Source organism: Lithobates pipiens, unplaced genomic scaffold (genome assembly GCF_037356315.1).
Source record: "Lithobates pipiens isolate NorthernLeopardFrog02 unplaced genomic scaffold, aLitPip1_a1.2 Scaffold_1, whole genome shotgun sequence".
In the NCBI taxonomy this organism is placed as follows: Eukaryota; Metazoa; Chordata; class Amphibia; order Anura; family Ranidae; genus Lithobates; species Lithobates pipiens.
In genome coordinates this window covers 23,220,864-23,238,367 of record NW_027507685.1, presented here as the reverse complement: position 1 = coordinate 23,238,367, position 17,504 = coordinate 23,220,864, and the positions used below count along the sequence as shown (strand labels likewise).

The 17,504-nt window shown below is 39.8% G+C and overlaps 1 protein-coding gene and 1 long non-coding RNA gene across 3 annotated transcripts in view; one reads left to right on the top strand and one right to left on the bottom strand.

Moving 5' to 3' along the window:
- LOC143986179 (uncharacterized) overlaps positions 1-17,504 on the top strand; it is a 457,706-nt gene that overhangs the window by 123,641 nt on the left and 316,561 nt on the right. The gene's annotated exons all lie outside the window — the stretch shown is intronic.
- The window catches only part of NRK (Nik related kinase), a 406,388-nt gene that overhangs the window by 254,265 nt on the left and 134,619 nt on the right, over positions 1-17,504 (bottom strand). For both annotated transcript variants that reach the window (XM_077484749.1, XM_077484758.1), the window contains exons 5-6: positions 14,281-14,391; positions 9,001-9,091 (exon numbers count right to left, since the gene is read on the bottom strand). In XM_077484749.1, the coding sequence (XP_077340875.1) occupies positions 9,001-9,091; positions 14,281-14,391 (202 nt within the window). The remainder of the gene's footprint in view (positions 1-9,000; positions 9,092-14,280; positions 14,392-17,504) is intronic.

Here is a 17,504-nt window from a genome sequence, read left to right as displayed (position 1 = left end):
TGACTGCACAGAAGTATGGTGCTAATTGCAATCCTGCAATACTGATAGAAATTGAAAGCCCTAAATCAAAATCCATTAACGTATGCAGTTATTTTAAAAGTGAATGCAAGTTAAATGCCCTACCTCCCAGTTTTCCATACTATGTATTTATTTGCTTAATCTCCTGCCAATTTGACCACCTTGTAATATAACATTCTTACAAGTTTTGATGTATCCATACTTTGTCCCATCAGCCCTAATATTCCCATATTTTTACAGCTGTGAACGTTTCTTAAGACGCCAATCGTTTTCAGATAAAAAAGTTGTCAAGTTTGCCACAAAATTCAGAATGTTTAGGAGTTATTGCTTATTGGGATTTAACAAGGAATGCCAAGTTATTTGACAAGCTATTCAACAGTTAGAAAAATGAAGATTACATAGTCCTGTGTAAACTAGTTACATAGCACTGACTTATTAAAACCTAAGTGAAACAGTAATCATTATTTATTCGCATGTGAACAAAGACAATGGAATCTAAGATACATTTGCAAAAAAAACAGTTAATGTGACAAACATCTTTTTTTTTTTTTTTTTTACATTTGTATCTACGCTTTTAAAGAGGATGATTGCCGTTAGTTATAGGTGCTAAAAACATCCTGTGTGTAAAATACGCTGGGGTTAATTTTATAGCTAGGGTGTGGTGGACAGAAACCATGCAACATCCTGTTTCTTTAACTGAGAATCTGTGCATTGATTTTCTGACCTTTCTAACTCTCCTACCAGAAATATGTATTACAATACTCTAGAAAATATGAAGCCTCAACTAGTCTGGCCTCCAGCCTATGTCACACATACAGTAGACCACAGTTTTATATATGCACAAACCCAACGTATTATGCTACTTATGTACCTCATATTGTATGTGTTAATATAAATTGGGAGAGTTTCAAAAATCTTGCGCTGACCAAAAAAAATCTTTGCTTTTGTAAAATTATAAAAGAGCACTGTAAGTAGTAAGTATATTGGATAAATGCAAAGCACAAAACATAATTAGTTTTTGTGTGTTTATTTTTCTTTTTATTGTTCCTCATTTTCTATACATCATCCATGTATTTATTTTTTCCCAAGAAACACGGACATTTCTTTGCTTTGCCTTTCCACAAAAATACATACAGTATTTCTATCTGTTTTGCTTATACTCTGAAATAATTTAGCAGGAAAATTTATATTGAGCAATGCTATGAAGGATCTCCATAGTCTGTCTCAGGGCTGAAACCACTTTAGTGTGTTCCCTGGGTTAGCAGAAACCACTACTTTCTTTTTATGAGGAAGAAAGCAAAAACGTAGGCAAAAGTAGTGGTTGTGGATATAGCATACATGGATTTTGCAAATGCGTTTGATACAGTTCTCAACACACAGCTAATGTGTGAATAAAGTATATAGGCTTAGGAAATTGATGGAAAACTGGCTAAAAGAACGTGTTCAGAGTAGTGGTTAATGAATCGTACTCTGAATGGTCTAAGGCAGCCTTTTTCAACCAGGGTGCCTTGAGATTTCTTCAGGGGTGCCTTGGCAAAATGCCTAAAAATTGCCCAAAAGTGTATACAAGCCAGCAGGTGGACCAAGCCTGTCTTTTAGTTACACAAAGCAACAGGTTTTTACTGTGAACCATTTCAAACATCCAGCCACCGGCATTCTAATATCCAGGGGTGTCATCAGTGTTGATAAGGAGGGTATTGATCGCCTGTACAGCATCGTTATTTGACCTCCCCCTGTCCCTCTCGGTCAGCACTAGGGTCACATTAGCTGAGTGATGGGGAGAAACTGAGGGAAAGGAGAAACACTGGGATACTAGTCCGTACCAGTGTGCAAAAGTGTATTTGCTTTGGAAGAACAAATCACTTCTAACATTTAGTTTCCTATGTGTGTCGATGCTGCTGCATTATGTAAAACTATTAAAATTAGTTTTTTACATTTTAGAATGGTGTGCCATGAGATTGTCCATAATTTTAAAGGGTGCCTTGACTGGAAAAGGTTGAAGCACTTTGGTCTAAGCTTATCTGTGATGTACCCCAAGGTTCAGTGCTGGGACCCTTACTTTTTACATATTTATAAATGTTGTAGAGTTTGAGATTAAAACCTTAATTTCTATGTTTGCAGATGCCACCAAGCTATGCAGTGAAATAATGTCCTTACCAGCTGAGCTTAATGTACTGTTTACTTTGGCAAGGGCAACTATGTGGCAAATTAAGTTTAATGTGGAGTTCCACCCACTTTTGCAAGGTGGTATTAAACTAAAGACCACTCCTCCACAAATCGTTTTTGGATATTTTTTCCCCCTTCCTACCTTTTTTCAAGTACATAGTATTCATCTGTTCCATCTCGGCTGCGGTGCACAACATCATGTCCTCTTTTGTGGCAAGCCATCTTCTGGGGCCTGTGTGTCCCCCAGAAGACAAGCTGGTTATTCACAAAATGATGCTGGACTCGCGCATGCGCAATAGTAAATCGGCTGTGAAGCCTGAAGGCTCCACTGCCAGTTTCCCTTAGTTTAAATGGCGGCACCTGCACCGATCCGATGGACAGATTGGCCTGGGGGGGGGGGGGGCGACATTGCAGGCTCCCTGGACAGGTAAGTGTCCTTATTAAAAGTTAGCAGCTACAGTGTTTGTAGCTGCTGACATAAAAAAAAAATGTGGCTGGAACTCTGCTTTAACAAATGTAAAGTTATACACTTTGGGACTAAATTCATGCACATATCATACATTCTAGGACTGGGGGAGTCAATGTTGGAGAAAGATCTTGGTGTTCTGGTAGATCATAGTCTAAATATTAGGATGCAGTGCCAAGCTGCAGTATATAAACCTACCAAAAAAGGTTTTTGTATTAAGGGTTGTAGACTCCAGAGAGAGAAACATAATTTTACGCCAAATAATTAATAAGATAATGGAGAACTGAAGAAAGCAAAGGGCAACTAAACCGATAAGAGGTATGGAGGAGCTCCGCTATGAGGAAATATTGGCCAAACTAAATGTATTATTTCTACAGAAGAGTCAAATAAGGGGGGAATTATTACAATGTATAAATATATAAGTGGTCCATACATTGAACTTGGCAAAACGTTACTCACTTTAACCACTTGCTTACTTTCAGAGCTGTCACTCTTTAAATGACAATTGCGCGGTCATGCTACACTGCTAATTTTTATAATTTTTTTTCACACAAATAGAGGTTTCTTTTAGTTGTATTTAATCACTACTAGTTTTTTTTTCTTTTTTTTTTGCTAAACAAACAAAAAAGACTGAAAATTAAAAAATAAAAGCAGTTTTCATAGTTTGTTTTAAAATGTTGTAGTTTTTCTCCTTCACATATGGGTGCTGATAGGGGGCACTGATGAGGTGGCACTGATGAGGTGGCACTGGTGGCAGAATGATGAGGCTACATTGATAGGTGTTACTGAAGGGCACTGATGGGTGGCACTGATTAGCAGCAGTGGGTCTGGAGTGTGCAGGACCGATGTCTCATTTACTGCAGACTATAATCCGCTTTTCTTTTCTCATGCTGTTAGCGTGAGGAAAAACAAAAACCTTATTACTGGCTCTGATTACATCATGTGATCAGCTCTCATTGGCTAACAGCTGATCACATGGTAAGGGGCCAGTATTGGCCCCTCACTCCAATCTGTGAGCTGAGTCTCATAGACTCATTGATCACAGAGCAAGCCACGTGCGCCCACAGGCATCACATGCACGGGAGGACGTACATGGACGCCCTCCTGGCAATTTAGGCTCGCACTCTAGCCGTCTTTTGTACTGTATTCAGCGGTGGCTGGCCAGGTGTGGCCCGGGTGCCAAACCCTGAACTAAAGGGAACGCCTGAAGTTAACTTTTCACATTAACAGGCTTATGATTGGTTGCCAGGGGGGCCTAGCAACCAATTACCTGGTGTTTAATGAAAAAGTAAACTCCAGCAGTACCCGCCCCTATCCATCCCTGTGATAATGGCCTCTCGCCGATGTCCGATGAAGAGGACAGCGGCAAAAATGTCTGCAGGCCAAATGCCTGTGAATTAATCATGGGCACTGACGGGCCAGACATTCAGCGGTGGCTGGCCAGGTGCGCCCCCGGGCAGCGGATTGCCGACCCATGAACTAGAGGGACAACTTTTTTCAAACGGACTATGTAACTATAGTTCCCACCCCAATCTGGAGATCAGAATCTTGTCTATTCAGTAATATAGCGAAGAAAGAAATTACTATTTGCAAAGCTTACTAAAGCATTATCTACAATAACATTCAAACTAATTTTGCATGTTTCACAGAGGCATAAGTATCTATAGAAATGAAGGAAATAAACAGCATGCTTCTGAAAGAGAAAATGAGTGGAGGCAAATCTGCAATGGGATCCCCTTTCCCTGATCTGTGATCTCTAATGCCTGGTAAAGAGGGGACTCGTAATGTCTAAATGCTGTACTGTACACTACTACTCCTATGTTCCACTGATATCATCGCAACATGAGCCTTGAAAGAGCACACAGCAACCTCAGTCACACGTAATATTGCGGATTATGTACCATTGGTTCTGTAAACACTTATATTTAGAAATGTAACTTGGATGAATTGCTGTTTTTCTTTTTTTATTCTCTTGTCACCGCACACAAATCAAATCAGAACTGCAATACTGTACACTTCAGATGACACGTGGATGAACCTTTCTGCAATTTGTCCACTACAAACTTTTTTTTTCATTGGGCCTACAGATGTAAATCATTTGGGGAATTATGGCAAATCTGTGTCTAATGCCAACAGAAAAAAATTCAGTTTTTTATCATTTTATTTTTTTTTTTTTAACTTGGTTTCTACTAAAACATTGTAACTATTCACACCTAATGTGACACTAAACGCTATTATATAGTATATGTGTTTGGATTATTTTTGGAGAAAACGGATAATGTTTACTGTCACTTTAACTTAACATTAAACTTTAAGCTAGCCATACATGGATCAAAATTCATGCAATTTAATTTGGACTAGCTGAATTTTCCTCCATGTATCGCCACTGTGGTAGAACAGAAGTCGATCTACTAAAGCAGGGATCTGCAATTAGCGGACCTCCAGCTGTTTCAAAACTACAAGTCCCATCATGTCTCTGCCTCTGGGTGTCATGCTTGTGGCTGTCAGAGTCTTGCTATGCCTCATGGGACTTGTAGTTCTGCAAAAGCTGGAGGTCCGCTAATTGCATATCCCTGTACTAAAGTCTTCCACTGTCAGATTACAAAGACACAGTGGGAAGGATTTCCCCATCCACCTCGAATGAGTTGATAGGGGAATTGGGTCCATTTTTGTTTTTCATTCAACATGCAGGTTGAACAAAAAAAAATGGACTTGTCTATGGCCAGCCTTCAGAATTTTGTTGTGCAATTTTGTCTGTTTTTACAGCAGTCTGGTGAGTATAGGAAGAGTTCTGTGTTACTTTCGATTACAGAGGCAAACAGGATTAATCTTCTGGGAATACTTGGTAAAAGTTTGTATAGTCTTCAGAGAGCAGTTCTGGAATGTGTTCTCCATGTGGTGTCTGACCCTAGACAATAGAAATCCGGAACTTGCCTTCAGACAGAATACAACTCCTGAAACAGGGCTTTAATTACAAGTTTAGCTTATATTACTGTAATATTTCATTTGTGCTAAAGAATGAGGCATTTTGGAGAATAGAATCACCTGAAAAAGGCTGTAATGGTATGCAGAAGCCCTCCAAGAAGCCCTTTAAATCTGCTTTTCATTGAATTAAAAAACAAAACCAAAAAAACAAAACCAAAAAAACTGTTTTATAGCTACATTGAGGGAACTGAAGTCGATGGGTTGATGGATCGACTTCAGTACAACCAGTCTGCCCATACATGAATTGAATCCTGGCTGGTCCCTGCTGAATCAGTCAAGATTTTAACCATTTATGGCCAATAAGCTGCAATATATTATGTTTTTGTTCTTTAGTTTATGCTTTATCCCCCAGTGCTCATGTATGTGGAATTTCCATTGAATCCCACTTCTACAAGCAGTAACAAAAAGTCATCGGCAATATGAAAGGGAACTCGTACTTTTATGCAAAGTGGAATTCTATAGATTGGGCCTATTTTAGGCCTCATCCACTCAGGGCATACTAAAGCGTATGTCTATGGAGGACCTTGTTTACCTGCATGGGGCTGCACAGGTTTTCTGCAGACAGTGAGCCTTTGGGGCTATGCAGCTGCATGGATGTCAAATTGAAGCAGCATCTATGTCCATGCAGCTACTGCACCCCAACTAACATAAATGGGATTACCTGTAGGTGGATGCACAGAACACTTGTGCATCCTTGTGTAGGTAAACACGGCCCTCTATGGGCATATGCCTAAGTATGCTCAGTATGAACAAGGACTTATAGTCTACTCACCGCTGACATCAGTCCTCACTAAGGCAAAGGGAATAATGGGATCCAGTTTGCAAGTTATTGGGAGGGAAGTTTACCCATTGGTTGCTCATCACTAGTGATGTACAGTAATTTGTGTAGCATTAACTGAGTACTGTATGCATATGTAACCAACAAAAATGGATGCCCATAATCCTCATATTGCCAACTATACACAGTAAACGCTTTAACATGTATTTCTCAAATTATAAAAAAGCTGTTTGTTTATGGGAGTGTACGTTATAGTTGGGGTTGGAAAAGAAGGGGGCTGAAGAGAAGATAAAATAAACATTCCCATACTTTAATAAAATAAATATACACAATTGTTTAGTAATGAATTCATTTTACAATACTTACAAGAGCAATAACCCAAAAATGATTGTCAGTTTAACAGAGTTCCAAAGAAACAAATGTTTTCTCTGAGTGAAACTTAAAGTTAGCTTAACTAAACCAATCTTATTTCATTGGTTGCTAACAAATATTCAGTCTGTTTCAGAATATATTGAAGTGTTTATTTAATTTGGTGTTTAGTATTTTTATACCTGCTATTGTTTTCTTGCAGTATAGATTTTTAAGCCTGAGAAGCTTTGAAGTCGTATGGTTTTTGCAAGACATTTTGAAAGCACTGCAATTGCCATCACGTTTTTTTTAAGCACTCTGAAAAAATAACTTCCCATAGACTATGCTTTTAATTTCTTCAAAAATAATCACTAATCCTCCATTTTTTTTCCTTACACTGTTCCAAGTTCCCGTCCGCAGTGTGTTCTTGTAGTTTCTGTAGTTCTGTGTATATGCCTGTTCTCTGCATGAGCCACATATTGGCAGAGCTAGGAAAAATGGTTATGTTTGTGTTCTCCTTAGCATTTTATTGGAGAAAATAGTAATTTGAATCTGCACACCAATTTATGGAGATATCACTGCAGACATTTATCTGTTTCAATCTGTTATGCATAGTATAGTATGATCAATGAAAGGTCATCGTTTTCTGTAGAGTAGGGCAGCTGTGAGGTTGGCCTTATTCAGTATTCTCCAGGCTTGTACCTCTTGTTCCCAGTGTTTATTCAATCAAAAATGGTGAAACATATTTAAAAGCATATTTAAATCTATGAATCGGAATGATATTAGCCTATTCTAATCCACTGTACTCAAATTGGGAGGGGAGAGGCACCACTTGGAGCAGGACCCTTGCAAGCAATAAGCTGCTGCCTGAGGACGCCAGGAGGGGGATAGCAGTGAATATACAACACAAGACTTGCAGGGGAGGAAATGCAGGGAAGGAGGGCAAGTTTTAATGATTTGGGGGGTTTAAGAGAATATTGTGTTTTGGGGGGTACTTTGGGAGGGGACTTGTGCTGGGGGGGTCAGATTTTCATAACCCCCTTTTAGCACAAGTCCTCTCCCCTTCCAAAATACACCCTAGCACATACAGTATCCTCTTAAACCCCCCATCTCATAGAGAAGCTGGCTGCTACAGAGGGTACACTTGTGCAATCTGTGACCCTGGGTACCTCACTTGAGATTTGGGGCAATTGTCCCCAGGTGCCCACACTAGTGCCCCCCTGCTAGGCAAGTTAGTGGAGCCGAGTGGCAGAATTTTTTTCGTCACTGGGCTCCTTGACTCGGGCCTGTTCACCAAAATGCACCTTCCCCTATGTAGACAAAAATCCTTGCACCGACCCTGACTTGGAGAAAATCAGGTATACTGTATGTACAGTGCTATCACAAGTAACATGGTGATAGGAAGAGAGAGCAGCATGAGCAGTAGAGTGGATTTCTACTGCTTATTTATTGTCCCATCACAAGTTAGAAGCAAGGTGGTGACCTAATTTTTCTTGTACAAAAGGTCAAATATGTTTTTTTTTCAGCAGCCAGGCCCTTTTGGGAGTGCCTATCCTCTGTGTCATTGATAGCGCTCGATAATTCATCTTGAGGAGTGTTCGGTGGCACAGGAACCAGGAGAGGGAATTGTTTACAGTCTCTTTTGCAACCACATAGAAGAGTAGGGAAGTCAACCTGGATGTATAAACTGACAGGTCTGTGCAAATTTCCAGATTGGATGGACAGAAATACAAATCTTTTTCCATGTAACGCAGCTGCAATATATTGTTAGTGTTTTTTTTTTTTTTTTAAAGATGCATTAAGCTGTATATGTGGAGTTCAATTTAAATGGTTTAATTTAATTGTATTTATATCCATAATGTGTTGAATCCATTTTATTTAGTATTTTTATAAGTTTAAGGAATACACTTATTGTACAGTTATAACAAAAACACTTCAATTGCATTTAAAAGACCACAAAGGGAGCAAATAAAATAAATTCTTTTAGAGTTTACATACACTTTAGTTTTGCATGTTTTGCTTGTGAGAAGAACGCAATTTAAAACCTACTTTTGACAAGTAAGGCACATTTATTTACTGTGCTAATGTGCCTGTATGTTGAAAAATGTTTCACTTAGCTGTAGCTTTCATAAAAATAATACAAAAGGAAAATTATATTTACCAAAATACATAGTTTTTGTTTTAATGGAATAAAAGTCTGTGGACTCCCAGTATGTGCATTTTCTAGAGTTAAACTTACCAAGCTTCACTTCTGCATTTTCTGTGAGAAGAACATTTTGACCTTTAATATCTCGATGGATTACATGGTGAGCATGCAGGTGAGCCAGACCCTGAAAAGAGAACTGATTTAGCATTTACTCTGCAGAAAATTGGAAGCTGCATATAGCAGTATATAACTCACAGTTGTGGTAGGAGCGTATTATGGTAGCAGATAAAACAGCTCAGAGCTAGATTAATTTAACATTGAAATTTCATCATTCAGAAGAGGTTCTTAAGCTTCATTCAAGCAACTTTGCCTAGACTGAGGTGTCATCAGTTTGCTGCATGCAGGAGAAAACATTTTCTTTAGGCCTCTTTCACACGGGGCTCTCTGTTTTCACGAATCCGCTTGCTCAATGGGGATCGCTCCGTTGATCCCCACTGAGCCGGGGGATGACAAGTCTGTCTCTGTGCAGGCACGGACCTGTCAGAGAATCCACTCTCCCCTATGGGGGGATTTGATGATTACGGACCGCCTGTCCGTTTTCATCAGATCTGGCAGACAGATGGAAAATAGGACATCCATCTGTCTCGATTTTGCGGACATGTCACAGCTGACATCCAACGCTCCATAGAGCTGTATGGAGTGACCGTTCAGATCCGCCTGAAAAAACTGACAGGTGGATCTGAACGGTCCGCATGTGTGAAAGGGGCCAACTTTGCAGAAAGTCGCATGCAACTGGACCTGCAGGAGCTCATCTAGGCCCACTTTAAAATCGTCACAGATCTTTACAATTTTAATATACATTTAATTAATTTTTTTTAAACCTAAGCACGTAACCGTTTATAGTCAAAGATGTTTTTATTAAGTGGTCAGTAAATCAAAACGGCACAGAAATTAGCCAATGAGATGAACATTGGTAGAGGAATAAGATTAAAATCCAACAAGGTTGAAGCATTTGTCCGTATACATAGAACAAGAATTATCATATGGTAAATCAAACATATGTGACGAAGATCATAAAGTATGTATGATAAGTATATAAACCAGTATCCCAAAGAAATAGGTTCAAGGATGGGAGGTATAAGGCTCTAGTCAAATTGCAATAATCGTACCCTGTTTCCCCGAAAATAAGACCTAGCGTGATTGTCGGTGATGGCTGCAATACATGCCCTACCCCACAAATAAGCTCTACCCTGTTTCCCCAAAAATAAGCACTACCCTGAAAATAAGACCTGCAAGGACTTTAACTAGGGCTTATTTGGAGGGTAGGGCTTATATTGCAGCCATCACTGACAATCACGCTAGGTCTTATTTTCGGGGAAACAGGGTAGAATGGTTACATACCATTTGGGAAAACAAGAGGAGAAGAAAAAGATGAGGTGATATAGTAGGAAGAACAAGTAAGCGGAGAAAGAGAATACAGAGCCAGGGAGGATAGAAAGCATGACTCATGAAGAGGTCCCAAGGCCAGGGAGAATATGGGGAAAATGGGAAGAGAGTGCCCACTTGGAGGGGGATCCCGTCCTACAAAAAAAAGTAAACCTAAATCTATAAAAAAAAGTCCTTAATTTCAGTCAACCACTGGGGAAATAGAGACGGGTCCCCAAAGTGAAAACAAAATGTTTTGAGGGAGTCAGATGAGGAAAAATTAATCTATATATACCAAAGCGTTTTGACTCAAAATGTTCAGTGTCGAGGCTATTGTTTCTTGATATACCTTTTTTTTAAAAAGAACACGGGATTTCAAGTATTTTTCCAGTGTGCGGCTATCCAGAGTTTTGTTCTGCCTACCTGTCCATACGTTGTCTAGCTGCCAAAAGGAAAAAAACATTAAGCGCCCTTTCACATTACAGCCGCCACCGCGTTAGTGGTAAAGCGCCGCTAGTTTAAGCGGCGCTTTACCATAGTTTTAGCAGCGCTTTTTGGCTGCTAGCAGAGAGGGTGCTTTTACTCCCCTCTACTGGCCGAGCAAAGGGTTAAATGCGCCCGTGTAGAGCCGCTTCCAAAGCGTTTTACATGCACTTCGGCAGCGGTGTCCATTCATTTCAATGGGCAGGAGCGGTGGAGGAGCGATGCTTCTTGCAGGACTTTTTTTTTTACGTCTGCCAGCTCAGTGCCCCAGTGTGAAAACACTTGGACTTTCAGACTGGGACTGCAGATGAGGCATTTTTAAGGTGCTTTACCGAGCGCTATTTTTAGCGCTAAAGCGCCTGAAAACCTCTCCCAGTGTGAAAGGGGTCTGAAAAGCTTCTTTTCTGGGAAGCCATCAATCCAGGCAATATAGAGAATAAAGCTATTTCCAGGGAGGGTCGTACAGATTTATTCTGATTTATAGATATAAAAAATAGGCTGCCAAAATGGATGTACTTTGGAGCAATCCCTCCAGATGTGGCAAAAAGTACCCCTCTCTTGACCACACCTCCAACATATGCTAGGAGTGGAAGGGAAAGCCCTATGGAGTGTGCTAAGATTTTAAACGTCTTCTGCTGAACATAGCAGGAAATGAAAGATTTGTGTGTAAATAAGAAAGAAGTTTGCCATTCCTTAGTGGAGCTCTCATACCCCAAGTCCACTGTCCAGGATTTAGTAAAAGTTGGTTGTAAATCCTTGAGACATGCAACCATTTTAATGTCTTTGTAGTGTGACTTAGGAAACGTATTACAACATACATGCACCTACTAGACTGTGGGCTTCTTAGGCTGTAAGCTAGGTCTCCTCCTCCCACTAGTCTGTCAGGTTCTTAGGTGGTAAACTAAGCTTCAACTTGCCACTAAATTAACTTGGGTTAGCTGAATGCTAGACGTAATTTTCCTACTATAGTCTGGGTTAGGTTAGGCAGTGTGTGCTAGGCATCATGTCACTAGACTGTTGTTAGGGAAGGCTGTATTTGGGACTTATCATTCTGGACTGTGGGCAGCATAAGCTGTATGCTAGGCATCATTCCACTAGACCAGGCATGCAAGCTCAGAAGAAACGAAAACTTCAAGTGGGAGCACCTACTTGATTTCAGAAAAAGATTATGGTACTTCAGAACATAACATTATAGTACAAATATGCTAAGCTTCATCCTTCAACTAGACTGGCCTGGAATGGCTTACTGTTAAACCTGCTCTTCCTACTAGACTTAAATTGTTAAGCTGTATGCTAGGCCTCATCTTGTTAGACCATAGATTAGGTAGGATGTATGCTATGCCCCATGCTTTCACTTGATTGTGAACTTCATACTAGGTCTCATTCTTACACAAGACTGTGGAATATGTTGGTTGCATACTAGAGCTTATCTTCCTACTACAGCGTGCTGTATAAGCTTTATTGTAGGCCTTATCTTTCCCCTAGATTGAAATCTTACTAGATACAAATTTGTCTTTGTGAAGGAAATGTATTTTCACACCTGTAGTGTAAAGCTGACCAATACACTGTTTGAATTTCAGCTTTTTCCTGATGAAGCTGACTAAGTTTACTTGGTAGGTGGCTTTGTGGACCCCCCAATTTGACCTGGTTTGATTGAAAAATGTAATGAGCCAGGCAGAAAACTGTTGACCAAAGAGCAGCTGCATCCAATTAGATGCAACCGCTGTTTGGGTATTTTGACAGCTGGTTCAAGCTGCTGTCAGAAAAGATTAGACCTGCAGAGATTCATCCATCTGTGCTCTGTATATGTTGGATGGAGGAATCTAACAGCCAGGACTTCAAGGTTTACACTTTATTCTAATAGTTGACTTCATAAATAATTTAGAACTGCTGCTTTGTAGTTGGTTATCTACATTTCTTAGCTCATAAGTTTTGTGGAGGATGAAATTGATGTAATTGCCTTTCTGTGATTCCTCCATGACAGCCCAGGGTTAATCCTTCCTTTATATTTAAAAATAATAATGTTGTACCTGTACCTTGTTCTTTGCAATACACTGAAAAGATTTGATAGGGTGGAGAATTTTAAAACTCTGCTTCATGCCAGTTGGCGATCTCTGGGTTCGTGGACTGCCATTAAAACGAATTACTGGTAAGAATAATCTAAATTATGGCCAATGAGGTGAGCTGTTTTGTAAAATGAGATTCAATAGCAGATAGAAAAAACTAAGACCATAAGAGCAGAGAGATGCATGCTAAGTCACTTAGGATAACAATGGGAATTCTGGAAAAGCAATTAGCAAGGAGTTTGAAAACAGGCTGAACATTTGGCTATAATTGTGGGATACACCTACCATCTCCTTTAAATGTATGAATCAATAATCCAGGCAGAGCAAACTGTGTGTGTCTGCAAAGGGCACCCCCCTCACCCCCCCTCCCCCCGATACTTTATCTCTGCTTTCCCATAGCTTCTTGCTCATCCGCCCCTGAAATTGTCTGTTAGTGACCTGAGATGGCATTGCGCCAGAGTTGGGCCTACTGATGGCTTCTGTCACAGCTGAGCAAGTCATATGCTCCCACGTATTAAGAAGTGGCAGGTATTACTCAGACTGTTACATAAAGCCAGGGGTCTCCAAACACTCTAAACAAAGGGCTGATTTACTGTCGTTCAGACTTGAGGAGGATGGGACTGTGGCCAGTGGAAGTAGAAAATGCCTCAGCGTCAGCAGGAGTAAACATTGCCTTAGGCTTGGTGGTTAGTAGGAGTATAAAAATGTCATAAAATTGCATTCTGTGGTCAGTAGGAGGAGAAACAATGCCTCATAATTGGTATCAGTGGGAGGAATAGTATGTAATCATTAGTATCAGTTGGAAGGATGATGCCTCATCATTGGTATCAGTGGCAAGAATAGTGCTGCATTGTTGGTGTCAGTGGGAGGAATAGTACCCCCATCTCTGGTATCAGTTTGAGAAATATTGCCCTATCGTTATCAGTGGGCAGAATAGTACCACATTACTAGCATCAGTGGAATGAATGATGCCCCATCATTGGAATCAGTGGCATGAATGATGCCCCATCATTGGCATCAGTGGGATGAATGATGCCCCATCATTGGCATCAATGGGATGAATGATGCCCCATCATTGGCATCAGTGGGATGAATGATGCCACATCATTGGCATTTGTGGCAGGAAAGGGTCGCAGTTTGGAGATCATTGCTTTTAAGCTAATGAAAGATAAATAGTGCAAAGCCTGGATCCAGTGAATGGTTACAGGAGTGCCCCCCCCCCCCAGTAAGACCAAAAATGGAAGGTCGTAAAATGGAGGTTCTACTACAAAAAAGCATTAATATTCAAAAGTGTTTAGCATAGCATTGATTAGAAGTATAGATAAATAATGGTAAACACTTTTGCCTATTTATATACAATTATTTATTCAGTCTTTTACATTAAAATGTAGGAGCTCACCCTTAGAACTTCTCTGCAAATGTATGCAATCCAGTCTTCCTTAAAGCAGTTCCCTTTTGTCTTTTTCACCAAGTCTGTAACAGACCCTGCTCCACAGTATTCCATTACCAGCTGTAAGACACAATACATTTTATCCAGCAGCAATGCCCACAGAAAAATATACCAACTCGGGTGACTTCATCGTTGTAGTTTGTTTTATAAAGTTAAGGGAAAACGCTTAGAAAGTTGGATTCTTCGTAAACATGAACTGTAGGTCTTGCTATTCCATTTAGGCAACATGACCTGAAACAAAGTTATTACTTCCAAATAGCACTATGGGTCTTTGGCCTTTTAAAAGAAGCCTGAACTCTTGAAAGTAGCTTGGCAAATTAGAAGAGAGGGAAAAAATAAACCTGTGCTTGTAGACATTGGTATTGTGCTGTGGTTATGGATTCCCATTTTTTTCTGAATCCTAGCTGTTTTTTTTTTTACTTTTTTCAACCTTTTTGGTAATTAAAAAAAAACACACAGGCTGTACATGATGCATGATGACTCTGTGTATTTTCACATCAAAATTGAGAATACCCTAAAAAAATATTTCTTATCTTTCTAATTTCTTTGGAGTAGGTCTTTGGACAGACTACAAGCTATTCTGAACAATTTAAAAATGAAAGCGGAAGGGGACAAAATGGGAAAAGATTGAGCTTCCATCATTAACATACATTGCAGGACACAAGCCCTGAGTTCTTTAACCCTTTATTATAGCAGTGTTCAGATCAAGTTTACAAGTAAGAATGAGATGTGGCAGCACAGTATAGACGGGGGTTATTTATGGTAAACAAAAACTTCTCCGCCTCCTTCTTAACGCTACACACCAAACCGCAGTCTTCGATCATCTAACAAAAACCTCCTCCTCATTCCAAAATCTCGGTACAAATCTAAGGGGGAACGGAGATTCGCTGTCCAAGGACCACAGCTATGGAATGCGCTACCAACCAACATCCGCCTGGAAGAAAACCACCAGGCCTTTAGGAAAAAACTCAAGACCTTCCTCTTCTAGAAGTTGGACAACTAAGCTCTTCACAGCACCTTGAGGCAATTCAGTTTGCGTTGTGCGCTATACAAATATTTCACTCACTCACTCTCTCATGACTGACAGAAAACTTTTATTTCATTTTAGATTGAGTGGAGAGGGATTACAACACCTATCAGGGAGATTCACCCTATTTTTCTGGTGACTGAAGGCAAAAGAAAATCCCAAATTGTGAGTGGTCACGAGAACAGAAATAGGGCAATAATCTTCCCACTTGGACACCAACTTTGATGACTTTGGTTACCACTAGGGATTTTCTTTAATTTGGAGGGATTTCCTCACCTCCTGTTGTGACTATAGGACAGGAAGTGAAGGGAAGTCTTTTCAATGGGTCGCAGATGCCAAAAAGACAGGTGTTATAACTCTTCCCTACGCTATCCAAAATAAAAAATAAAATGTGGCTTCAGTTCTACTTTAATATTACATACAGTAGCAGGGAAGCACTTCAACTTTGGCTTTTTTTTTTAAAGAGCAAGTAAAAATGTAAGTAGCAATTTTTAAATATTTATTTTTATTAAATTAACTTATTAAATATTAATAAGTTATGATACACGAGTGAGAACGTGCAACCAATATTAAGTCAGTATTATCCTAATTTGGCTGTAAAAGTAGAAATGCACTTAAAAAGCTCAGTCTGCCCAGAACCTGTTAAAGGCAAAGAACAGTGCCTTTTAAATGCAGCAAGTTAACTATTTTAATAGTAAAAAGTAAGATTAAAAACTCTCACAAACGATCAGCATTTTTACAGCATGGGTGTATATAATACAAGGTAAAGTGGCTGTAAACACAATTTATTTTTTATTTTTTTGATGTCATAATGTAGAGTATACGATTTCCTATGATTTGAGCCCAGTCTTGCCACAAAGAGTTAATCCAGCTCTGAGCAATCCTGTTTTATTGTTCAGTGAGATAAATCTTGACAAACAGAGAAATACTTTGTCAAATCCTCCTCCTTGCTGTGAATGACAGGTGATTTACATATCTCATGCACTAGCCTAAGAGACATGCATTATTATTTTTATCCCTCCCACTCCTTTCTTCTGCTCTTCTGCCAGAATTCGATGTTCCACACCTCAGCATGATTGGGCATGCTGAAGTCATGTGGTTACTTTCCTGTCTTTTCACTGGATGTTAGAGATCATAGCAGTTCAGTGTAAGAAATACACAGGAGAAAATGCATATTGACAAGAGGAGTGTAGAAGTGGGCGGGGAGTCTACTGACATCACGACTCCACTCACCAAGCTCCAGACAACAGACCCACCCACAGAATATGCAGTTTGCGTCATAACAGACAGAGGGGAGACATTTGTCAGGTAAAGATACATGCAGGAGGCATGCATATCCTTTTAAAAAAGACAGTACAACCTTAGTGTATTGCTGTGTTTTTTTAAAAGATAGTATTGTTATTAAGCTGTGTTCCATCAGTCGCTATCATTACTGGACGTATTAGTCGTTCAGTTCCCCTCCACTGTATAGTAAATTAGCCTACACCAAGATGGCTACCAGCAAAGCCTGAGGAAGGAGCATGCATGCTCCGAACGTGAAGCACTGCCCGTCGACTCCATTCCAGGAAGTGACATCATCAGAGAGCAGAGAGCATCGCCGATCCTCGATCTGCTGTGAGCTGGATTGTAGCCAGACCGCAGATCGCCTCCACCAGCCAGTGATGCCCAGCACTATCCCAGAACAGCATGGATGAATCTTAACTTATATTATATACACCCATGCTGGAAAAATGTCGCTCATTTGTGAGTAATTTTAATCTTACTTGTTACTATTAAAATAATTGTTGCATTTAGAGGGCACTGTTCTTTGTCTTTTACTATGTTCCAGAGTCTCTTCTAACTTTTGAACTGGCAGCTTCCTAAAGACAGCATATTATTCTCCTCACATGGAGAATGACATATATGGACTTATTCTATTGACCAGTTTGATTGCCCACCCCCTTGTTGCCAGTAGTATACAGCCATATCCTGAGTGTGCCATATTATCCTATTGTTTGTATGCCCAGAACCTGTTAAGTGGCCTTATTTAGTATAGAAATGTAATAGGGACATCAAATTATCAGATCCTTCATGGAACTGGATAATGCACATGGATCCACCAAGTAAATAACATTATCCATTTTCATTAATAATGCTATGTAGGTGT